The sequence below is a fragment of the Lepidochelys olivacea genome, assembly GCF_965140295.1.
Source record: "Lepidochelys olivacea isolate rLepOli2 genome assembly, chromosome: 15".
NCBI classification, from domain to species: Eukaryota; Metazoa; Chordata; order Testudines; family Cheloniidae; genus Lepidochelys; species Lepidochelys olivacea.
The window spans coordinates 7,107,187-7,130,828 of record NC_140425.1 but is presented as its reverse complement, the minus strand read 5'-3'; the positions used below and the strand labels follow the sequence as shown (position 1 = coordinate 7,130,828).

At 50.6% G+C, this 23,642-nt stretch overlaps 1 protein-coding gene across 1 annotated transcript in view; it reads right to left on the bottom strand.

The window, feature by feature from the left end:
• Positions 1-22,421, bottom strand: part of LOC311531422 (uncharacterized protein) — a gene marked incomplete at its 5' end in the record, with an annotated part of 126,357 nt that extends 103,936 nt beyond the window's left edge. The window contains 2 exons of the mRNA XM_084648781.1: positions 21,234-21,588; positions 21,984-22,421. Of these exons, the coding sequence (XP_084504907.1) occupies positions 21,234-21,588; positions 21,984-22,421 (793 nt within the window). The remainder of the gene's footprint in view (positions 1-21,233; positions 21,589-21,983) is intronic.
• Positions 22,422-23,642: the final 1,221 nt, after the last annotated feature.

The window sequence follows — 23,642 nt, the reverse complement described above, 5'->3', positions numbered from 1 at the left end:
GTCCTGCTAATTGCTATCTGCCCTCCCTGGTTCTTTTCTCTGCATCCTCTTGTGTTTGTTCCCATGTTTCTTTTATATATATTTATTTATATACAATTATTTCTTTCGGCTCTGTCCAATTTATTAGCATCCATAGTTCTACATGAGTTTCCCTCATTTGCTTTCTTGAAATCGGCAGAATTCAGTAAAATTTCAAGTTATCCTCAAATAAAAACAAAGGAGGGAGCTTTAAGTCAACTTCTATCCTCTTTTTTGTGTGGATCCATATGTTATTTGCTTATTTTCATGTTTCTTTCTATCTATCTATCTATCTATCTATCTATCTATCTATCTAATTTTTTCCAGCCCCTAGCTTCAGAGTATCTAAATACTTCTCAAGAATAAAATGACAACAACATTCATTCATTCATGGAGGCTCTGAGCACGTCTATGAAAGTGCATTCAATGCCTGTGTCACACTACATACACCAAAGCTAACATGAATGTTAACCAAAAGGGTTATTATTGTAACTCAGGTGCTTTGCTTCCCCCCAAAAATGCCATATTTGTCCACTCAGCTCACTGAGGAGGTTTTTCTTTAGCACTGGGTGAATCCAGCTTTTGGGGCGACTCACTGAGAATTGCGGGATTATTCCTTTCTTTCACTGGTGCAGCTACAGTTCTCTGATCTCATCCACAAACACACAAATATATGAAAGCAGAGGTTCTCTCTTTCATTCCAGGTTTTTATACTGTGGGGTTAGAATTCCAAGTTGCCTTCTCAGAGAACAAATTTCATATCCAGGTTTCAGAAAATACTGGAAACATGAATATATTCCCCATGTACCACTGAGAGTACCACTCCTGCTGTAGCCACTTATGGCTACTCTGACTTCACCCAGCAGTAGAGGGCAGAGTTCATTTTTTTTATCTTTAGTAATTAACTGGCCCCCACTATTTCAGTTAGTGAGCATCTCACAATCATTAATGGATTTAGCATCACAGCCCTCCTGTACAGCAGGGCAAGGCTATTATCCCCATTGAACAGGTGGGACCAGAAGCCCATAAACATTAATCAATTGCCCAAGGTCTCACAAGGAGCCTCTGGTGGAGGAGGGAATATAACCCAGGTCTCCAATGTCCCAGATTGGTGTCTCTAGCACTGATTCTGCTCTAGCACAGCTGGGGCTTACAGAAATCTCTTTTCAGGATGTCACCTTTTCAAAAAAGAGAGCAAGACATTGGCGAGCTCAGAGGAGCGCAACAAGCTGGGGAAGGAAGAGCTAAGGGGAGAGAATGATGGAAAGAGAGGAACTGAAAAGAACAAAAGAAATAGAAAAGGAGGAAAGAAGCAGAGAAATAGAACTGGCTGCATGAAAGGTGAGTCAGCTAGAAATCAACAGGGGAGCTGAAGGTAGGGAAATATATAATAAATAGAAAAGATGAAAGAGGAACAAATTCATCTGTGAACCACTGTGAAAAGGATCAGCTGATGCCCCTGGAAAATTAGAAATGAATACAATGACATTTAAAATATAAATAATGAAATCTGAAGCATTTCTGTGTAGTTCTGAGACTTTCAGTCGCTTCTTTGTAGTAAAGTTATTTTCTTGGGGTCAGGATTTTTGTCTCTAAGCTCACCTGCTCCTGCTTCTTTTTAGTTGCCCAATGTCTGAAATTTTCATTTGTTTCTATGGCAAACATCTGTCATGTCACAAAGGGAGGGTAACCCAGGGAGGATGACCACAAGAGACAATGAGCCTTTATGAAAAAAATTATTCTCTTTTATTCTAATGTCTCACATGATAAAGACCAAGGTAGTAGAAATACAGAGCATTTAATACCAAATCTATAAATTGATCTATCTAATCTCCGTCCATGTAGTATCAGAGTACCTCCCAAGTGTTTACATTTAAAAATAATAACAATTTCTCTCTTTCTCCTCCTTACCAGTCTGTAGGAGAAATGGGTTGATTAGTTTATTATTTGTATTTTGTATGTATGTGTGCATGTGAAGCACATGTTGGGGGAAAGCTAAGTTAAACAGATGAGTTTGCTTATGGTTCTGAATATGGTTCCGAGGTCATGGTTATATCTTGTGGCAGTGAGTTCCACAGTCTTGGCCCAGCTCCTGTGAAGAGTCTGTATCCTTCACTCATAAGCCCCCCTTATTGGATGGCAATTTCATTGCCTCAGGGAAGTGGAACTGATCCTCTAGAGAATGTTTTTTTTCTAAAGTCTCCAAGTGACATGTGCATCCCTTTGACATTCTTTGGCCCAGTTCTCTAGGACTTAGTTGGTTTATCTGGCTTGATAAGTATACAGGTTATGCATATTAGCTGCAGGTAATGGTGGAAAGGCTGCAGAACACAAAGATTTGAGGAGAATATCTAGCCTTACAGCTTAATACTTCTCTCTATTCCTTAGCCAGGAGCATTGTGTGTCTTTCTGCTCCTCTGGGAGCAGCTAACCCACCATCACCAATCCCAAGAATTCAAAAAACATGAATCAGCCCTCTAAAAATCATGGCATTGGCTTACAATCATGAGATAAAAAAACAACAGCAAAAACCGTGGGTAATTTGTTTTGTTTTTGGAAACAGTGATACATCCTGTTTCCACAATGAAGTTCCATCCCAAAGCCTCTGCTGGATGAAATCAACATGATTCTTGTCAGTTTCATGGCTGCCCATCTGCTGAATAGCAGCAGCTGAACTGTCAGATGGAAACCTGCCTGTGGTCTGTCAGAAGTTTTTTGAGCTCTCTGTGTTTTCACAGAACATTTCGGGTTTGGCAAATCAGAATTTCCCAACAAATTCCTGAGCAGCTGTACTCTTATGCCAGGATTCGACAGTTCTGAGCCCAGCTGGGGTCGTCAGGCGGGAAAGTAAGTGAAAGCTTCCTTTTTGGATGCCATCTTGGGTGCTGCTCTCCTGTTAGCTACTTGATTCCACTTCTAGCCCATGCCACTGCACTAAATAACTGTTTTCTCCTTTGTCAAGGAAGTCCCCTAAGTGCAGGAGCAGGTACCTGCATGGGATAATTCATTTCAATTATTATTAGTTCAATTAGCCTCAAACAAAAAAGTTATTTCCTGTAATTATATGACTTTTCAATGGTATTTTCACTGGTGTAATTCACTCCCAACTGTTAACTACTGGAAGTAAAAATTGCATTGGGGCAATATATTCATTACTCCTTTCCCTGGCAATGGTCAGGAAAAAATCCCTTATAGGCATAGTTGTAACAAGTACAAATGACATGTTGTGGTTCCTCCTGGCAGTGCCGTGCCAAGCTGAGGTGCCTGCTCAGGATTCAGGTGGCAGCAGGCAAATGGCACCTGACAGCATCAGAGATACTCACAGATTAGCAGAGCTAGTGTAGAAAAGTGCTAGGGGCCTGCAGCCTGCACATGGAGGTCACTGCAGGAGGACTGCTGGCATGCTAGGACATGCGTCCCACACACGGCACTGTGCACTGCATGCAGTGGCAGAGACCAGCAGCCCTACTGTATGTACTATAAAAGCAGAGCAGGGTCATTAACTCCACAAGAGCAGGAGGTGTTATGTCACTTTGGGGCACTGTGGCTGTGTCTCTGGTGGACAACAGCAGCCAGGTGAGGAGAGCTGATGTGGGGAGTTTTCTCAGAGTTGGCCACCTTCTGTCCCTCTGCTGCCAGCTGGAATGAAACTCTGCACTCTGCACTAAGCAACCTCTGACTTATGAGGAGAGGCTGAGGGAACTGGGATTGTTTAGTCTGCAGAAGAGAAGAATGAGAGGGGATTTGATAGCTGCTTTCAACTACCTGAGAGGTGGTTCCAAAGAGGATGGTTCTAGACTATTCTCAGGGGTAGAAGAGGACAGGACAAGGAGTAATGGTCTCAAGTTGCAGTGGGGGAGGTTTAGGTTGGATATTAGGAAAAACTTCTTCACTAGGAGGGTGGTGAAACACTGGAATGCATTACCTAGGGAGGTGGTAGAATCTCCTTCCTTAGAAGTTTTTAAGGTCAGGCTTGACAAAGCCCTGGCTGGGATGATTTAATTGGGGATTGGTCCTGCTTTGAGCAGGGGGTTGGACTAGATGACCTCCTGAGGTCCCTTCTAACCCTGATATTCTATGATTCTATGATCATCAAGCCCAAGTGTTCAAAAATCACGATTTAATGCCCCAAACTCATGAGATTTTTAAAACTACCAAATATTGCTTCTTATTTTTTGCCTCCTGATATTGGAGCCTGCAGGGGTCACATTTTCAAGAGTTTGTCTCCCACCAGGAGGACTAGACACTTCCATTTTAAAATGGAAGCTGACATTCTCGTGGAATCACATGACTCCAGGAGCTGGGGCTTTATGAAAAACACAAATATGGTGAGACTCATGATAAAATCACAAGAGCTGGTGAGGCTGAGTTTCTGCTACCTGCACTCCAGGGTGGTTTTGAATAGATCCAGAAGCAGAGCTGTTTAGTGAGCTCAGCATGCAAATGAATGACACAATTGTGTGTTATCTGTTCTAAAATTCAGCTCACTCTTTGCAATGTTCAGTCTGCTGCAGCTGCTCAGATTTGCAATGCATAAACATGCTGTAGCAGTGGGAGGCAGGAGATTTTGGTAGCTGGGTTGGGGACAGCTGGGACTTTTTCACCTAGAATGTTAACCTCACCCACACTGCCTCAGTGAGCTGGAGAGGGGGCAATGCAGCAAGACGTATGGCCTAAAGCGAGGGATGCCAGGCACTGCCATTGAAGAGGGCAGTGGGCCTGGGAGAGGGCAGGGGAACTACAGAAAGGATGGTGATTCTGTGGGGGGAGAAAAGCCCCAGGTGGGAGCAGGTTCAGAACACATGTTCCAGGGCACAGCTGGCAGACATGCTGAAGATTGAGTGAGAAGGGCCCAGTGGCCTCTGACTATCCCCCACTGTCAGCAGGGTGTGCTGAGAACTGCAGATGCACAGAGAAGGACACAGATAACCTCAGTCCCACAGAGGCACAAACTTCCTGCCTTCCTGGCAGTCAGCTGCAGTGGGCCCCCTCTGCCTTGTTTGCAGCTGCTGCCCCTTCTGCTGGTCTCAGCATCACCTCCTCTGAGCCCAGTGCCCCTGCCTCTCCTAGACCCGTGTCCCTGCAGAGCAGCTCTGCTTTTGTTCTGGATTGCCAAGCCCTGTATGCTGGATTTACTGCCCTCCCAAAGAATGCTGATTGGCTGTTGTAGATGAATTAGCTCCACTGATCCCTTTAATGGCTCCAGGCTTAATATCAAAAGGGCATTTTGTAAACATCTGCCGTAAATAGCCAGGTCCTCACAGCTCCTCACCCAGGGAGTGATTCCAAGAGCTTGGACAGGGCGCATAGGCCAGAGCGGGCTCATCGAGTCATGGAGCTGGCTGGTGCATTGTGGAACTCAGCAGGATATGGCACATCCTTAATGCCACACGCAACATTGCCTTGTGTTGGAACCACCTCCCTGGTCTGCTGGCGGGCGGGAGGCTGCCATGTCCAGATAAAGCACCTGTGTGCTAAGCAGCCAGGTGCTGCCTATTCTGTGTGGTATAGGTGGAAATTGCCTTTGGCGATCAAGGGAGAGTCTTGCCCCCTTTGGAGGTGGGGGCGGGGGTTGCGAGAAGGGTGGAGGACACCAGCTAGAAGAGCAGGAAAGCAGGTTGCAGATGGGCGTGGGACGAAGAGGCTCTGAGTGGACCAGTGTGGGGCGAAGAGCATGGGGGGCATGGGAGATGCAGGCGATGGGAAGAGGGGAGAGTATGGGAGGGGAGAATGTGGAGAGAAGGGTTGGGGAGTATTTATGAGCTGCTCCTCCTAGACAAGCTCAGAGTGCGGCTGATCAGCAGTGTCCTCGCTCTGGTCATCCCTCCCAGGCCTGCATCCAACTGGCTACATGAGGGATGTGCTCTGTCCAGGGAGGACACAAGCCACAGCTGTCTCGGTCCACCAGCTCCCAGCGACCCTGCTGCATCACAGGCCACCCTCTGCCCCTGTTTCCCCAGAGTCAAGGACCATCCCCAAGGCTGCCTGTGCAGAAATAGCTAGACAGGCGACAGCTGCGGGAATGCCTAGCCAGCGCCAGGGAACAGATAGCTGGTGCCATGCTGGGGTAGCTGGAAGCAGAGATGATGCTGTTGTCTTGCTAAGGTATGAGTAACTGACGGGCCTGGATCAGGCTGGAAACTGAGAGCCCTGGCTGGCCAGATGAGAGGGGCCATCTTCCGAGTCCCCGTGGCCATTGCAGGGTTGACAGAGACATTCTGGTAGCTGAGGGGCTACCCCAGTGTTACCAGGGGCCACAGGTTGCCCTGCACTGCTGGGGGGACTGGTAGGCAAAAGGTGCCCCTGCCTTGGGGGGAGAGGAACATCCCAGGGAGCTGCATGGGGTTGAGTGACAATGGCCTAGACAGGGATATCTGGGCCTCAGCACCAGGCTGCACAGCTGAATACAGGCCCTGGATGGCTTTGAAGTGGCCATCGCTGAACCTGGACCTCTTAGTGTCAGAGGAGAGGCACTGTTTCTGTGAGAAGCCATGAAGATGGATGGGGGGCAGGGCTGGCTGGGCCATTTGACTGGGGTTAGCCTGGCCCAGCCTCCTCAGAAACATGCTCTTCTATTAGCCTTTGTCAACGAGCCTTTCACAGCTTTCCTCACCAGTGTGTCCAGGTGTGGTGGACCTGCAGGGATATTTATAATTTCTGGGTCTTTCCCATTGGTGCAGCAGTGCTGGGCTCTCTTCCCCCACCATAGCCCCCCCGCCAAGCAAATAACTATGTGGGGGTTGCAAGGTTATTGGGGTACGGGGTCATGGTATTGCCATCCTTACTCTTGCGCTGCTACTGGTGGCAGCACTGTGTTCTGAGCTGGGCGGCCAGAGAGCGGCGGCTGCTGGCCGGGAGCCCAACTCTGAAGGCAGAGCCGCTGCCAGCAGCAGCGCAGAAGGAAGGGTGGCCTGGTAGGGTATTGCCACCCTTCCTTCTGCATTGCTGCTGGTGGGGTGCTGCCTTCAGGGCTGGGCACCTGGCCAGCAGCCGCCGCTCTCCAGCCACCTGCTCTGAAGGCAGCGCAGAAGTAAGGGTGGCAACACCACGACCCTCCTGTGGTTGCCTTTTGGGTTGGGACCCCCAGTTTGAGAAACACCTGTGACGTCTGTATAGTGTAGGGTAAAAGTACACAAAAGACCAGATTTCATGGGTTAGACCACACTTCATGGTCCGTGCTGCATTTTGCGTGACTGTGAATTTGGTAGGGCCCTACAAATAGTACAACTCATTCATCGCCACAAACCATTGTCGCCTTTCCTGGAACAGCTTTAATGGCAATATTCTCCAAGACACACGGTGCTGCACTGCGACTCCTGGGGCCTGGCTCCCCATCCCTTACTCCTGGCTTTTCCACTCTCCCACTGGGTGGCCCTGGGCCAGGCCTTCCCTCCCTTGCTGAGTCTGTTTCCTCTCCTGTCCTGTGTCTAGAAATGATGTAGAGTGTAAGTGCTTTGAAGCAGGGACTGCCCCTTACCCACTGTTTGTACAGCACAAGCCCAGCAGAGCCCCCGTCGTGGCTGGGGTCTCGAAGTGCTACCGTAATAGACATAAAAAATAAACCAGTTAGAACTTTGCTGTAAAATCAATGACTCAAAGTGTTGATGCCACATCTCAGTGTATCACATAACTATACAGCATATCACTGGATCACAGAGCACTGATTACATCTCAGTCCCCTGTACACAGCCTCTCACTATATCTCATGCAGTTATGGTTATCACCTTTAGGGCTTGTGGTTCTAGATTCGATGAAGGTTATTTTTACAGACACATTTTTTCCGTATGTTTCCCCCACCCCCATGAGAGACAAAATATGGAAAGTCAAGTGGCTTTCCAAAGCTGGTTATCTTCTCTCCTGCTGTGTCCTGTCCCCGTGACATTGTCTGTACCTCCACTGCTGGAGGCCTGCTCATCCTGTCTGCTCTGTCCATTCCCCATCTGTGCGGCACTTCTGTCACAGCATTCTCTTCCCTGCAGCTCGCTGCTGCTTGCAGCCTAGATGGTTAACACTGTACTTCACTGCAGAGTGATGCACTGGGTGCATATTGGGTCCATAACCCAAAGGTGAATTGACAGAAAACATCCTGTGGTAGGTGCTGTTGCTCCCAGCTCACGAGGCTCTGGTAACCCCCTGGAGTTTGGCTGGGTGGTCTGAGAAGCCTCTCTCAACTCTGTCTTTGATGACTGACAGTCTGGCTGAGTTTTCTGGGATTTGCTGATGATGCTCCATTAGTTCATAAATGGCTGCTTTGAAAAATACAAATGGAAAACAATACAGAGACTGAGGGCCTTGGGATTAGACGCTGCTTTTCAGGTGCTCTTTTTTGTTTTGTTCTGGTTTAAAGGTCAGGTGCAAGACCCGGTGATGATTCTGACGGAGGGGAAAGGTTAACAATCTGAATTCCTTTGTTAGAATTCATGTTGTTCTTTCGCTTTTCTCGGGAAATGGAGAACTTCCGAAGGCAGCGAACCCCACCCCCCAACTCATATCCACATCTAACCTGAACACTTGTGCATGGCTCCTCCATGCCCAGTCCTGCAAAGTTCTCCTGGGTTTGGAGAAGAGACTATACCAGTATAGTTTAAGTGGTACTATAACATTGCCCAGGGGTGCCCAGGGTGTGAGTCATGTTGCTTCTATCTGTCCTTACTATGAAGCAGTCTTGTCTGTTTGTTATGGTTTGGCTCCCTGAAACCGCACCTCTAGCCCCACAAGCATTGGCTTCCCTGTCTCTGCTGACCTCGCCTTGACTGTGCAGGCTGGTGTTAGGTACACACCAATCCCCGAGTCCTCAGAGCTCTCCCTTTAGTATCCAGCCCCTGTCACTGGCCACTTATAGTAATGACCAGGTTAACTGTTCCCAAAGAGAACCCCGGCCAATGGGAGCTGCAGAACCGGCACTTGGGACAGGGGCAACATGCAGAGCCCCTTGGCTGCCTCAACATGTAGGAGCTGGAGGGGGACATGCTGCTGCTTCCAGGAGCCACGCGGAGCCACAGCAGGTAGAGAGCCTGCCTTAGCCCTGCTGCACCGCCGACCGGACATTTAATGGGCATTCTGGTCGAAAAACAGACACCCGCCAACCCTAAGTGGGATGCTGGGTGCAGTTAGTTTGTCAGGCCTGATGGCGCTGCTGACCCAGAACCCTTTGCCTGCTGGTATCAATGGGCCACTGGGTCATAGGTACCACAGCACAAGGCAGAGTCTGGTGCCTGTCATAACAGCTCGGTGAATGGGAGACCTCGACACTTGGTATTTCACAGCAGACACATGAGAGCCAAGGAGTGACAGGACAGGCTTAAGGTCAGGCTTGACAAAGCCCTGGCTGGGATGATTTAACTGGGAATTGGTCCTGCTTCGAGCAGGGGGTTGGACTAGATGACCTTCAGGGGTCCCTTCCAACCCTGATATTCTGTGATTCTGTGAACAGCAGTAGCTGAGCACCACCACTGTGCACCATCCAGCGCATTGTAGGGCACTGCCCGTAGGACCCTTACCACGAGCAGCTCACCTGCAGGATTTGGGGCAGGCTGGCGCATGGATCTAGGAGGCCTGTAAAACTATTTCCTTTCCTGGGTCTCTCCTCCCCTTTCCATGAGGATTTGCTTGTTTTGCGGTTTGATGAACAGGAAATGTATCTTTTAATAGCTCTTCGGTAAGGAGGCCCCATTGTTTCCCTGGCCAAAACTTCAATGAAAGCGGCTCCATACTTCCCCTGCATCATCCTTGTCAGATCAATACAGTCTGGGCATCGGAGTTCCTGGGTAAATGAATCCATACTTATTTATTTAACAGTCAGAGTGAAAATCATTCTGCCAGCTTGTAAAGTGGAAGGCCAGTCTCAGGGCCTGATGACCCTGGCAATAACTATATTAGATAGTTAGCTAGATAGATAGATAGATAGATACCCTTCTGTGTGGCTATGACATCATAGCAGAGTTCTGGGACAGGCAAGCACATTCATAAGATGTATCTTAATGGAATCTTTTCAAACTTCAGTGGTCCACCCAGGTTTTGGGTTTTTGATTTTATTGGAACCAGGGTCTCCAGTGGGTGTGTATGTGAGATGGGGGAGCAGAGACTTAACAGCAGCAGATAGAGTGCCACAGCTGAAAATTGTCTTTTCTTTTCCTTCTTTAATTTTTAAAAAGAAAATTCCACACACACAAATCTCACATGAATGCAATGTCCAGGCTGAGAAATGAAGCACTCAAAAGCCAAGAGATGTAGAGTTGAAGCAGAAAGCTCCAGTGAGGTCTCTAACTGAGGTTTCTCTTTATACACTGTGTATTATTTGGCAGATAATACAATAAAGAACCCAAGCTGCAATGTCTGATGCAGTCTCACAGGAAGGACACACATTGGGGGCAATTCTGCACCCTGTTACACTGGTATCAATGCAGAGTTGCTGCCCTGGAGACAATGGAGTTACTCTGGATTTACATGGCTATAAATAAGAGCACGATACGGCCCCATTTTTGAACTGTGCTATACTACTAGGCTGATCCAATGCCCATTAAAATGACAGCTCCATTCCCACTGGTTTGTAAACCCCTGGTCTTCGGTTGGAGAGCTTGGGGCAGATTGTCAACGGTGAAAATAGGCCTTAGGCAGCCACTGACTTCCAATGGGAACTCGGTGCTTACCTGCCTTTTGTGACATTGATCTGCCCACAGAGGAAAATCCACATGTAAATGCTTACAGCGTCATTAGATCGACGCCACCTTTCTCTCAGGTGGCTGAGGGCCCTTGTCCTTACAGGCGTCCAAGTCCTGGCATCTTACAAACATGCCATTGGCCGAGCCCACAAAAAAATGCAGTGTCTCCATGAGCAGTGCCCCTTTGGGCTCAAAAGACTCCCAAGAGGCCAAGAAGGTGTTCAGGAGGTTACAAACCACACTGGAACTGGGAAAGCCTGGTCCAGAGGGGAAATGTCTGAGCAGTGTACACAGACCTGAGAACAGCTGCTGGGGAAACACCTGGCCATCTCCGCCTGCACAGCAGCAACAGGCTGGGGGGAGCCCAGAGACAATGCCACCCACAATGGATACCATATTGGCATCGCTTTGGGGGCCCTGTTCTGAATCAGCCCCTGGGTGTGGTTTGTCCCACCTCCTCTCCAGCCCCCAGACCTGCAGGTGCCCCTCATTGTGTGCGCACCTCGGGACAATGGGGGTCTAGGGTCTCCTCACCTCCCTGGGGCAGCACAGCTCACTCTGGGGCTGCAACCCCTGGCAGCAGCTGCCCTGATCTCCCTCCTCCCAGCACAGAAGTGGTCACCACGTGCAGATAGCTTGGTGCAGAGGGTCCAGGGCCTGTTAACCTGCCCACCCTCCAGGAGCAGGGGTGAGTGGGGATGTGGGAGGGGATTTGAGGTGGGGAGCTCAGGATTGTGGTGGGGAGCTGAGGCAGAGGGAGCCTGGACCCTCTGCGCTAAGCCATCAGCGCATCGAAGACCCACCAAAGCATCAGCCCTTGGACAGCTGATGGCTCAGTTTTGAGGTGCTGAGTTCCTACTTTGGTGCTAGGAACCTTAGTCACCAGTGCCAGGGAGCCCCTCACCCCAGGGTTTCCCTTAAACTAGGGGAATGCTTATTTAGCTGGCTATGCTGGCTTTCCAGCGGCTTTGCATTGCGGGGGCTGGCCCCAGCTGTATAGGGGATGCAAAGATTTCCTCTCATATATATTTATACACTGTGTATATTTAAACCCTGGCAAGCCCATCCTCTGCCTGTCTCCCGTGGCTCCCAAGGGAGGGAGGCTGCCAGGGCTCTCTGGACCCTGTCAAGTGTATGAAATGGCATTGGCTGCAGCTGTTGACACTGATGTCTGCCTATATTCATAGCTCCATAAAGCTATTTTATGGTGATGTAATAACCCTAAATATGGGGCATATTGGCAACAAAGTGTTAGCAATTCTAAGCGGTTTATCCATAGTGAAATAATGCCTCCCAGACATCAATAGAGGATCTTGACAGAGCCAAGAAAACAGCCACTTTTCAATATTTCTCCCCACTGCAGAGTCACCAAGTATCAATAGACCTATTGGAGCCCCTTGTGAATAAGACATAAATCGGTCAGGTTTTTTTTCCTGGGAACTAGCGCTTTATTATTAGCAAATTATAAAGCAGGAGCTAAGCTATTTGCTAACAAGTGCCGCTATCTGCAATTCTAATGGTGGTCCCTAGCTTCTTTTTCTCACACCCACCTACAGCAAACACCTTTGGAGGAGTGATTAGCATCTCCTGGTGATTGATACCCTGTACATTCTTCCAGTTCTGATGTTGAAAATAAGAGCTGCGATAGCTCCAGGCCTGGCAAAGGAGCTTACGGAAGAGCTGGGGGATGCACTTCATACAGAGAGCGGGGTCAGAGCAGTTTGACTTTCCACCAGCTTCCCTGAAAAAGGTGGAAACAATCCATTTTCATCGGTTCTTTTCGGCTCATTGTTATAAGAAGTGTGCAGGGAGAGCGAGGGGAGCCCGGAGCCAGATTCTGCTTCTCGTCGGCTGTCTCATTCTAGCATGGGGCTGGCAGACTGGTGCCAAAGATACCTTGGCACTGTTGAGGTGCCCAGATGAACACTTGCCCCCTTTGATTTACAGTCTAAAAATCCTTCCTGTCCTGCCAGGTGAATTCCCTTGAATGACGCTGAGTTCCTGAAATCTAGGAAGCATCCACAAGGAGTTACAAGCAGTTACAGGTGCTGCCCCTGCTGGGGTCTATGAGGTCACAACCCCATTCTGCTCTCAGAACCATTGTGATCAGAATGTCCCTTCTGGCCTTGGAGTCTATGCTTTAAATCCTGTTCGCCTCCTCCCCAGCTGTTAGGCAAAAGACCCACCTAAATCACAGGGAATAGACCACACCTTCCAGAAAACCTGGGATGCACAGGGATCTTAATGACAGCAAAAACTAAAAGAGTGCTACACAGAGGTGTGGTGTTTAAATGGATGGTGTCCCTTGAACCTCTATGTCTCAGTTAACCACCGGGGAAATGAAGGTCTGAGCCCCTACCGGAGAGCTGGAAAGCAGGCTCCATCATTCTCTGATGGCTCAGAGCCACAACGTGTAAAATCCTGAATGTAGGTGTTAATGACAGCTGTCAGTCAGGTTCAGAGACAGCATACCAGGCAATTGTCTTAGTGAACAAACAATCAACGTACCCACAATCTGTACAGGAACACTACTGAACACCTTCAGAAGTAAACCCATCAAGGTCAGGCTTGACAAAGCCCTGGCTGCGATGATTTAGTCGGGGATCGGTCCTGCTTTGAGCAGGGGGTTGGACTAGATGACCTCCTGAGGTCCCTTCCAACCCTGATATTCTAGGAGTCTATGATCAGGCAGTACATGCAGTGGTGCGCTCTTTTTTACAGATTTGCTCATTGTGTTGCTGTTACATATATTTCAGAGCAAGGTTTCAAGCAAGCACATACACTTTTCTACTTTGGTGCACACACACAGATACATTTCCCCTCTGATCTCACAGCACAGATCTTAGTCTCTTTAGTGCAACCTCAAAATGTAGGTGCATAATCTGGATTCTCCAGAGTCTGAGGAGAATGACAGCCTCTCAATCTTCTCCAAACGCTCCCAAACCTTCTCAGCAAAACAAGATCCCCAACGTACGCATAGCCAATCAGGCTCTGAGTAGCTACTCTCTCTGCCCAATAGTTTCAGGCTCAGATGGTCTCTCTTTAGGGCAGCAACAGAAGCTGTCACCTGTGTACATTTCCAAGGGGGTCCTGAAAAGATCAGTTCTTCTCCTTACTCTATTTAATATTTTTATCAATGACATGGAAGAAAACATAAAATCATCACTGATAATGTTTTGCAGATAAGACAAAAATTGGGGGTGGGATAGATAGTGAAGAAGACAGGTCACCAACACAGAGTGATCTGGGTCACTTAGCAAACTGGTTGCAAGCAAACAATATGCATTTTAATACTGCTAATGTAAATGTATATGTTCTGGAACAATGAATGATGGAGGACTCTGTTCTGGGAAGCAGTGATTCTGAGAACGATGTTGGGGATCATGGTGGATAATCGGGTGAACATAAACTCCCTGTGTGATGCTGTGGCCAAAAGAGCGAATGCAATCCTGGGATACATAAACAGGGAAAATCTCAAGCAGAAGTAGAGAGGTTATTTTACCTCAGTATTTGGCCCTACAGTGACCACTGCTGGAATCCGGTGTCCAGTTCTGGTGCCCACAAGTCAAGAAGGATGTTGGAGAGGGTTCAGAGAAGAGCCCTGAGAATGATTAAAGGATTAGAAAACCTCCCTTAAAGTGACAGACTCGAAGAGCTCAATCTATTTATCTTAACAAGGAGAAGGCTAAGGGGTGACTTGATCACAGTCTGTAAGTGATTTATAAGGAGAGGCTGAGGGAACTGGGATTATTTAGTCTGCAGAAGAGAAGAATGAGGGGGGATTTGATAGCAGCCTTCAACTACCTGAAAGGGGGATCCAAGGAGGATGGATCTAGACTGTTCTCAGTGGTAGCAGATGACAGAACAAGGAGTAATGGTCTCAAGTTGCAGTGGGGGAGGTTTAGGTTGGATATTAGGAAAAAGTTTTTCACTAGGAGGGTGGTGAAGCACTGCAATGGGTTACCTAGGGAGGTGGTGGAATCTCTTTCCTTTGAGGTTTTTAAGATCAGGCTTGACAAAGGCCTGGCTGGGATGATTTAGTTGGGGATTGGTCCTGCTTTGAGCAGGGGTTGGACTAGATGACCTCCTGAGGTCCCTTCAAACCCTGATATTTTATGATTATATGATTCTCAGTACTTACATGGAGAACAAATATTTAATAATGGGACTCTTCACTCTAGTAGAGGCAGATCTAACATGATCCAATGATTGGAATTTGAAGCTAGACAAATTCAGACTGGAAAGTAAGGCATACATTATTAGCAGAGAGGGTAATTAACCACTGGAACTACTTACCAAGGGTCATGGTAGATTCTCCATCACTAAGGATTTTAAAATCAAGATCCAATGTTTTTTCTAAAAGCTCTGCTCTAGCAATTATTTTAGGGAAGTTCTGTGGCCTGTGCTATACAGGTCAGACTAGAAGACCACAATGATCCTGTCTCACTTTGGAATCTATGAATCTTGCTTTGAAACCTGCTATGGAAAAGCAGGGCCGTTGGTATAACATAGGAAAGCACAGGTAGATGAGTGGTTAATCTGTAGCAGGGGGCACAGAAAGGTCCTAACAGTTTAGCCTGAGAGAAGCGATAGAGGCACGGGCTCCTACGATGCCAGGGGAGGCATCAGTTGTTTCTGGAGACTGATTTCTTGTGGTTTTTCAGCATATTTTCCCCTCTCTCTTCATTCTCAGTAATTGGCTGAACTGTTTTTGTCTCCTGCATCCTTCATAGAAGAGGCACACACTGCTGGTCCTGTGTGTGGACGCGCAGTCACCTGGTCTGAGAGTCCTTGTCTGAGTTAGGGAGATTGTACAGTAAATTCTCCTGGCTGCTAATACTGCTCCCCCTGGGCTTCTGTCAGCATTGCCAGGAGCTCTAGTGTAGATAGGTCTCTGTCTGGCCACTGTCCTCAGCACTGTGGTAGGGAGATTTGCTCTGAGAGGGTGTAACGACCTGGCACCCACCTCTCATGAGCACCCCCTGCTGGTTGGGTGTGTCTGCACTTCTCTCAGGTTATGGTGAGCCCTTCCGGCAGATTCTCTGGTGGTTTCTAGTGACTCAGCCCTCTGGCCGAGTCACACAGTCTGTACAGAACACAACTCAAACAGACCCTTCTGGGGTAGACAGTCCAACAGAAACCTATCGCAAGGCCTCTCAGTCTTTAAGCAGTGTCAGTCTTTACACAGTCCCAGCCCTGGTACCAAGCCATACCCCCAGGGTTTCCTCCCTGGAGGCAATGGTTTCACCCTCTCCAGGCTTTTCTGGGCCCAGATCTCCAGCAGGGCTACTAAGTAGTTCATATCCCCTTCTGGGGGTTTATTGGTGTCCAGTTGTAGACCACTTCCCCAATGGCCTGGGGGGAGAGAGGACCCAGGTCCACACACTACCCTGAGTCCCGGCCCAGGGACCGTAAAAATAGCAGCTACACACCACCATGTTCCTTTAACTAAACTGCTTTCAGTTCCCTGGGCCACTTCCCCCCAGCCCCAGCCTTCAGCAAGGCTTCCCCCTTACTGTGGGGCTTTCCTGTATTCAGGCCCAGCAGCCAGCCAGGAGCTCTTCCTTGCTCCCCCAGTGCCTGCCAGCACTGAGCTGTCCGTAGTGCTGCAGTTCCGTTGGCCACCACCTGCATTCCTCTGGCTCCAGGAGGGGAGGAAAGGCCAGGCCAGGGCTAACAGAAGGGGAGGAGGAGCTGGGCAAGGGGCAACGGGAGGGGAGAAGGAGCTGGGGGAGGGGGAACTGGAAAGGTTGGGGAGGGGCAGCAGGGCTGGGAGAGATGGTAGAAGTGAAGAAGTGTCCAGGAGACACCCTCTCCCCTCTGGTGAAGTAAACATGGTGAAAGGTGTGTGTCTGTGTGTGTGGGGGGTCCCTGCTGTTAGGGCCCAGGTCCATGCTCCCTGGGTCCTTAAATTGTGCTCAAGCCTTGACTCTCTCAGGGTGAACTTGGCTGCAGACCACTCACATTCAGCATTTCCCCTCAAATCTGAAATATCACCGCCCGTGTTTGTAGGAGCCAATGGTTGCCTGAGCCCATCAGCTGACCATGACGCTCTACACAGGGTCCAGGCTGGCCTGATGCAGAGAGATGAGACCCATGTATGCACAGTACAGATTCCTGCTGGCCTTACTCAGCTGAGCCATCCCCTGGCCTCCCTGAGTGGGCATGGCAGAGTTTGGCTCTCCCCAGCCCCAGTGCAAACCTTGAGATTCAGTGGCTTATACTGGCTTCCCAGAGGTCCATCAGTGGGGCAGCTGTGCGAAGGGCTGCGAGCAGAGCAAAGCCCCAGTGTGGACAAAGCCTAGACTCTCTGAATCTCAGTGAAGGACACCATTCCCAGTGTGGCTTGAGGGGGAGGTTCTGTTGTGGATGGGTTTGGGTCTGTCTCCCTCTGATCAGTGATGGCAGAGACTCCAAGTCTACTGCACCGTCTGCTAGGGCTGAATGTCCATGACACCACCCTGCACCCCAGCTAAAGCAATTTGCTCTGGGCCACACTCACAGCTGAACAATCCCTCCCCTTACCCAGAGCTCAAGAACTGGCTCATGTTGCTTTCGTTTTCCAGGCAGAGGTCAGCACCGAGAACCAGCACCGCCAGAGTATTATGGGCCTATTGGCATCCTATGGGTGTTAGAGTGCCAGCAAAGAGCTAGGAGCTAGCCTTGCACACTGAAGAGAGCATCTCCTGCCCTCTGTCTAGGGATGGACAGAGAGTGCAGTGAGCAGAGGTGAGTGAGGGGAAGGGGGATGGCCGTGGTGACATGGGGAGTGGAAGACTTGAGTGAAGGGTGAAAGCCATGGCTCTGTACTACATCCTCCTAGTGACATCCCAGCATGAACCCTCCCTCCACAGGAGCAGACCATGTTTGGACAGCTGCCTAGCCACCCTGCACCCAAGGCTGAGGCAAAGGGGCAGAGATGCAAGGTACTAGGGAAGACGAGAGGGAGCTGGGATATATCCCATTCTCTTAGCCGCACCTCCCCTCCAGTTCCCCCATGCCCGGCCCTGCCTCCCTCCCCATTCCCCCTCCCCCGGCCCCGCCTCCGTCCTGTTCCCCATCGCCCAGCCCCATCTCCCCTTCCTTTCTCCCTCACCCAGCTCCTGTACCCCCTCGCCCAGCCTCCCAGGGGAGAGTTGCAAGTTGCAAATCACTGCTTACTGCAGTTCACCCCATCTACATCAGGGGCCAGATTCTCCCCTGCCCAATCCTGGGTATTCCCTTCCACCAACGCAGGGTGAGATCAATGTGGTGTGAAACAACCACCCTGCTCTGGGAGCATCTGCTATCTACCTTGCACAGGAGTAAAGGGAGAAACCAGGCCGGAGACAGGGCATGACAGAGTCAATTCCTGGACAATTTCACAGTGACCTAGGGGCTGGAGTCCCCTGTGTGGACAAGGACTAAGGGATCTTTCCTTCTCATGTCTTAAATTGTCATATATCTACCTATCTTCCATCCATCCATCTCCATAAATATCCCTCCATCCCTCCATCCATCTATCCTCCTAAATATACCTCTGTTGAGCCATCTCACCCTGTATCTATCCATCCACCAGTCCATCCATCCCCATAAATATTCCTCTACCTATTGATCCATTCCTATATCTATCTTTCTAGCTAGCTAGTGAGGGTTGTCTACACTAGAAAGTTTTACCAGCAAAAATTCTGCTGACAGGCCGCTCCCAACAGAGCTATTTCGGCAGGCTGCATTCCCATTTGGCTGGTGCAACGTGTCCTCCTAGCATCAGGTAGTACTGGCCAAAGATGGGTGGTGCTGTGAGGTGGGAATCTCCTCACATCACAGTCTGGTGCACAGCCTTGTGGGAAACATTTGTGGCACATTCTCTGTTCAGGGAATTGGGGTGTTTGGGGTCAAATTCCCACAATTCTCTCTGTTCCCTCCCATGAGTTACCCTTTTTTGCTCTGCTTTTTGAAAGATCCGCGGTTCTCTCTGGTCCATCCTATAATCTCTTTTTGGCAATGTTTTTCATTCTGTTGTCTCACCGCAAGAGACGTGGATGCTGAGCAGACCAGTGGAGCATTTTAAAGACAGGGCATCTGATTATTCTGCAACCTTGTTCCATTGCCAAATGCCCTGGATTGAGGACACTGGCTCCAGTTATGAGGCACTCTGTCCCTGGTTTGTGAGCTGCATAGTGCCAGGGAAGCATGACAGACTTGGTTGGTCAGGGTTGGTAGCTGAGTCCTGACTCATTATTGACTGAGAACCAAGCAAGGCCTTGAACTGGTAAAGGAGCTACTGATGCTACAAATACCTCTGTACTTCCAGATTCTGCTGGGAGCAGCAGCAGAAGGGCTGGAAGGGACCATTTCTGACCGCGAGCAGGGAATGTGCTGTGTGCATTTACAGCGCTAGGATTAGCAATAGGAATAATTCCCGGACAAGTGGAAGTACAAAAATGGGAATCCTGCAGAATCCTCTTCACATTAGATTGTCCAACCAGCTCGGCAATCCCAAAGATCCAGGTAGCTCAACTGATGATCTAGGAAAACTTGGCACGTCTGAGTTTTTATCTCAATGGAACTGGAAAGGAAGAGCATGGGTCAGACTGGGCCAGTGAGTCCTGTGGCCTGTCTTTAAAAGTATCCCTAACCAGATGCTTATGGGAAAGGAGCAAGAGACCCTGCTAATGGCAAATGTGGAGGAGGAGACAGAGAGGCCCAGAGGAGATGGAGCTTCTTCCTAACTCCCCTCAGTCACTGACTGGCTCATGGCTTGAGCACACAATTTATGTCCTCTCCAGACCTTCTGTGTAATATTCACTAATGTCCATGTGGGTATTCTTGTCCTGCTAAGCACTTGGCCTCAGGGAGACCTTTAGGTGAGCAGTTCCACAGGTGAATTGAACCCTATGTACCAAAGTATTTTGTTTGGTCAGTTCTCAATGTGCTGCCTGTCAATTCCATTGAACTACCCCAGTTCCTTCGTTAAGGGTAACGGCGATTAGCCAGAGGCCCCATCTATCTCTGGGCTTTGCAAGTAACACTCAGGTCTACATCCAAACCTTGGCCGAATGCAGAGTCTGCTGGCGTGGACCCTGGCAGAATTCCCCAGAGGTGGAGAGTCCTTTGCGGAGAGGTTGCATTGGTGCAAAAAAGCTATGCAGACTCTTCTGCTGCTAGGCTCCTCTAGGAGCAGTAGTCCCCGCCCTGCCCCCTCGCCCCCCGCACGTGGATCTCTCTGCAAAGAAGGCATGGCAAGGGGGACGGAGAGGCTGACTCCAGGCACCCCACAGGAGCATCTGGTAGTGAGACTTCTATGATGCCCCAGCTGAATCCCAGGTCTGCATTCACCTGCCGACGCTCAGCACTGCAGCTCCCTGCACTGGCAGGGGGCAGCAGCTCCCACATCAGAGCAGCCCCAGGCACTCTCACTGTAATGGAGGGTGCATGGGAGGCTCTAGATTTCACGTGGTCCACAGGGAGCAGCTTGTTGCATGCAGGAGCCCTGCAGGACACAGCACATTGTATTTCAGTTTTCAGCACTGCAGAATTAGGAATGCCATTATCTCCACCCCTGACCCTGAGATGAGGGTATGAAGGTAATTACAGAGGGACTCACACTACATCATCACCCCCAAGGGCTATTTGGTGCCAGAAATGCACTGAGGGGTGAGTGACAGGCCAGCCCCAACTGGATAATTGAGCAGGTCACAAACACCAGCTGGGCAATGGGTAGCAATGCTCCTGTGACAGGTTTCAGTCGGTCCTCCGAGCCCCTATGGGGCGATGGAGAGCTATGGTCCCACTGGCAGGCCTTAGTCACACCTTTCGGACGCTGGGAAATTAGCGGGGAAGGTGTGCCGGCCGGAGGCTGCGGCGCGCCCCTCAGGCAGGGGAGTGCCAGCACGGGTTTGTAGTGCACAGTTCTGCTACCCAAGGCAGGCTGGCCAGGGTAGGGGAACTCAGGCCCACCCAACTCCACTGCGTTCCAGCCCAGGGCCCGGTCAGTGGCGGGAGCCGAAGGTCCGGCTGTTGGGTCAGCGGGGCCATCCGCGCCCGCTGACCAAACACACCCACCCCATGGTGCAGTTCTGCCCCTGAGCTACTTCCTACCCGGTCTCTCAAGCGGGTCTCTCCGGTCCCTCCAACTCGTCCGGGTATTCCGCTGCTGGCAGCTCCAGCTCCCCCTCTGTGTCGGACTCACGCTGGCCCGGGCTACAGCCGGGCCCCTCCAGGTCCTCTGGGTATTCAGCGGCTGGCAGTCCTGGTTGCCACAGGCCTTCCTCCTGGTCAGGTTCCTCCTTGCCCAGGGCCTCACCTGGGTCAGCAGCAGATCGCGAGGGAGCAGCCAGCAGCCTATGTCTGTCTCCCTCCCTGGTGCTCTCTTCACTGGGCAAAGGGCCCTGCCCTTTGTACTTCCTGTCCCACCCCTCCCCTTCCGGGAACTGGCGTAAGCTTGGTCTGGCCCCGCCCACTCAGGCTGAGAGGGTGGCTCTTTATCCTCTGGTTCAGAGGGGAGCCACCCTGGCTCTCTACATACCCCACACCTCAAATCCAGCTCCTGATCTTCGGAGCTGGCATCCTCACCTTCTCCGAGGCGGGACAGAAAATCCGCAATGGCGTTGTCTCGTCCCGCCCGTTGGTGAATCGTAAAGGCATAGGGCTGCAGAGCGAGATACCACCGCATCAGCCTGGCATTATTGTCCTTCATCTTATTAAGCCACTTCAGGGGTGTGTGGTCCGTATCCACTATAAAGGGGGCCCCGAGGCTGTAGTAGCGGAGAGCATCAACTGCCCACTTAACTGCTAGGGTCTCTTTCTCCACAACAGAGTAATTCCGTTCTCTGGGGAACAGCTTCCGACTGAGGTAAACAATTGGGTGTTCCTCCCAGTCCACCTCCTGCGAGAGGACCACCCCAAGCTCGACGTCTGAGGCATCAGTCTGAACAATAAAGTCAGAATGAAAGTCAGGGCTGAAGAGTATTGGATCGCTACACAGCCGTTCTTTGATAGTTTGAAAGGCCGTCTCGCACTCGTTTGACCAATGCACCCGGCGGGGACTGTCCTTGGTCAAGAACTCCATTAGCGGGGCTGTAATGCTTGCAAAATGGGGTACAAACTGCCGGTAATAACCAGCTAAGCCCAAGAATTGACGCACTTGCCTCTTCGTGGTCGGCACCGGACATTCCTGGAGTGCTTAGACTTTCCCGATGAGGGGGCGGACCTGTCCCCAGCCCAAGGTGTACCCCAGGTAAGTGGTTTCCTCCTGCCCGATTCAGCATTTTTTGGATTGGCCGTAAACCCGGCTGTGCGGAGGTCCCGGAGGACTGCCGCTACTTGGTTAAGATGTTTCTCCCAGTTATTGCCATAGATGACCACATCGTCCAGGTAGGTTGCAGCGTACTTCGTGTGTGATTGCAACACCCGGTCCATCAAACGCTGGAAGGTTGCTGGGGCCCCATGTAGGCCAAAAGGCATCCAGGTGAAATGGTATAACCCTGAAGGGGTGGCAAACGCGGTCTTCTCCTTGAACCTGGGATCCAAGGGGATCTGCCAGTACCCTTTGGTGAGATCTAAAGTGGTGATATAACAGGCCTCCCCGAGCCGGTCGAGGAGCTCATCAACGCGGGGCATCGGATAGGCGTCAAATTTTGAGATGGCATTTACCCTCCGGAAGTCAATGCAAAACCGCCGGCTCCCATCTGGCTTTGGTACGAGGATGACAGGGCTCCGCCACTCACTCTGGGAGTGCTCAATAACACCCAGATCCAACATCGCCTGGACTTCCTCCTCTACGGCCTCCCGCATTCACCTAGGCAATGGCCGGGTTGTCTCTCGGACCACCACCCCGGGTTCTGTCTGGATCACATGGTAGGTGAGCGTAGTCTGCCCGGGTTTCGTGGTGAACGTCTTGGGGAATGCCCTTACTAAGCAGAGTGCCTGTTCTTGCTGCTCGAGGGTGAGTGTCTCTGCTAGCTGGGGCTCACCATTATCCGACTCCTCGGGCGGTTGGGGCCCCAGTTCCGGTTTGGGGGGATATGGGGCAACTAGGAACCCTTCCCGGTCCTGCCAGGGTTTTAAGAGGTTTACATGATAAATCTGTTTTTCCTTACGGCGACCAGGTTGCCGAATCTCGTAGGTGACTGGCCTACCTGGCGGAGGACCTCATACGGACCCTGCCGGTGGGCAAAAAGCTTTGATTCCTCCAAGGGGAGCAGGAGGAGTACTTGGTCCCCTGGCCCAAATGATCGACCCTGGGCGCCCCGATTGTAGTGCTGCTCCTGGGCTCTTTGGGCTGTGTTTAAGTTCTCCCTCGCGAGCTCGCCCGCCCGCGCCAGCCGCCCCTGCAGTTGTAAGACGTATTGCAAGAGACCCTGTGTTGCGGCTGGGTTGTGTTCTCAAGTCTCCCTCAAGAGGTCCAACACCCCGCGGGGTCGCCGCCCATATTGGGGCTTGAACAGGGAGAACTTCGTGGATGCCTGTGGGACTTCTCAAATTGCCAGTAGTAAAGGAGGGAGCAGCTGGTCCCATTGGCGGAGGTCCTGGGTGGGGAAACGCCGCAATATTCCCTTCAGGGTCCGGTTAAACCATTCAACCAATCCGTCAGTCTGGGGATGGTAGACCGAGGTCTGCAATTTCTTAATCCCCAATAGGGCACATACCTGGCGGAACAGCTTAGACATGAAGTTGGTCCCTTGATCAGTGAGTATCTCCCGTGGGAGGCCCACCCTTGCGAAGATCTTCACGAGCTCTGCAGCGATACTGCGGGCGGTGATACTTCTTAAGGGGACAGCCTCGGGGAAGTGGGTGGCATAGTCCATCAGGATGAGGATGTATTGATGGCCCGCCTTACTTTTTGGAAAAGGCCCGACCAGGTCCATTGCTACCCGCTCAAATGGTACACCTACGACTGGTAACGGGACCAGGGGGCCTTCCGTACCCCTGCCGGGGCTGCATGTTGGCAGTCCGGCATGACGCACAGTAATCCTTCACCTC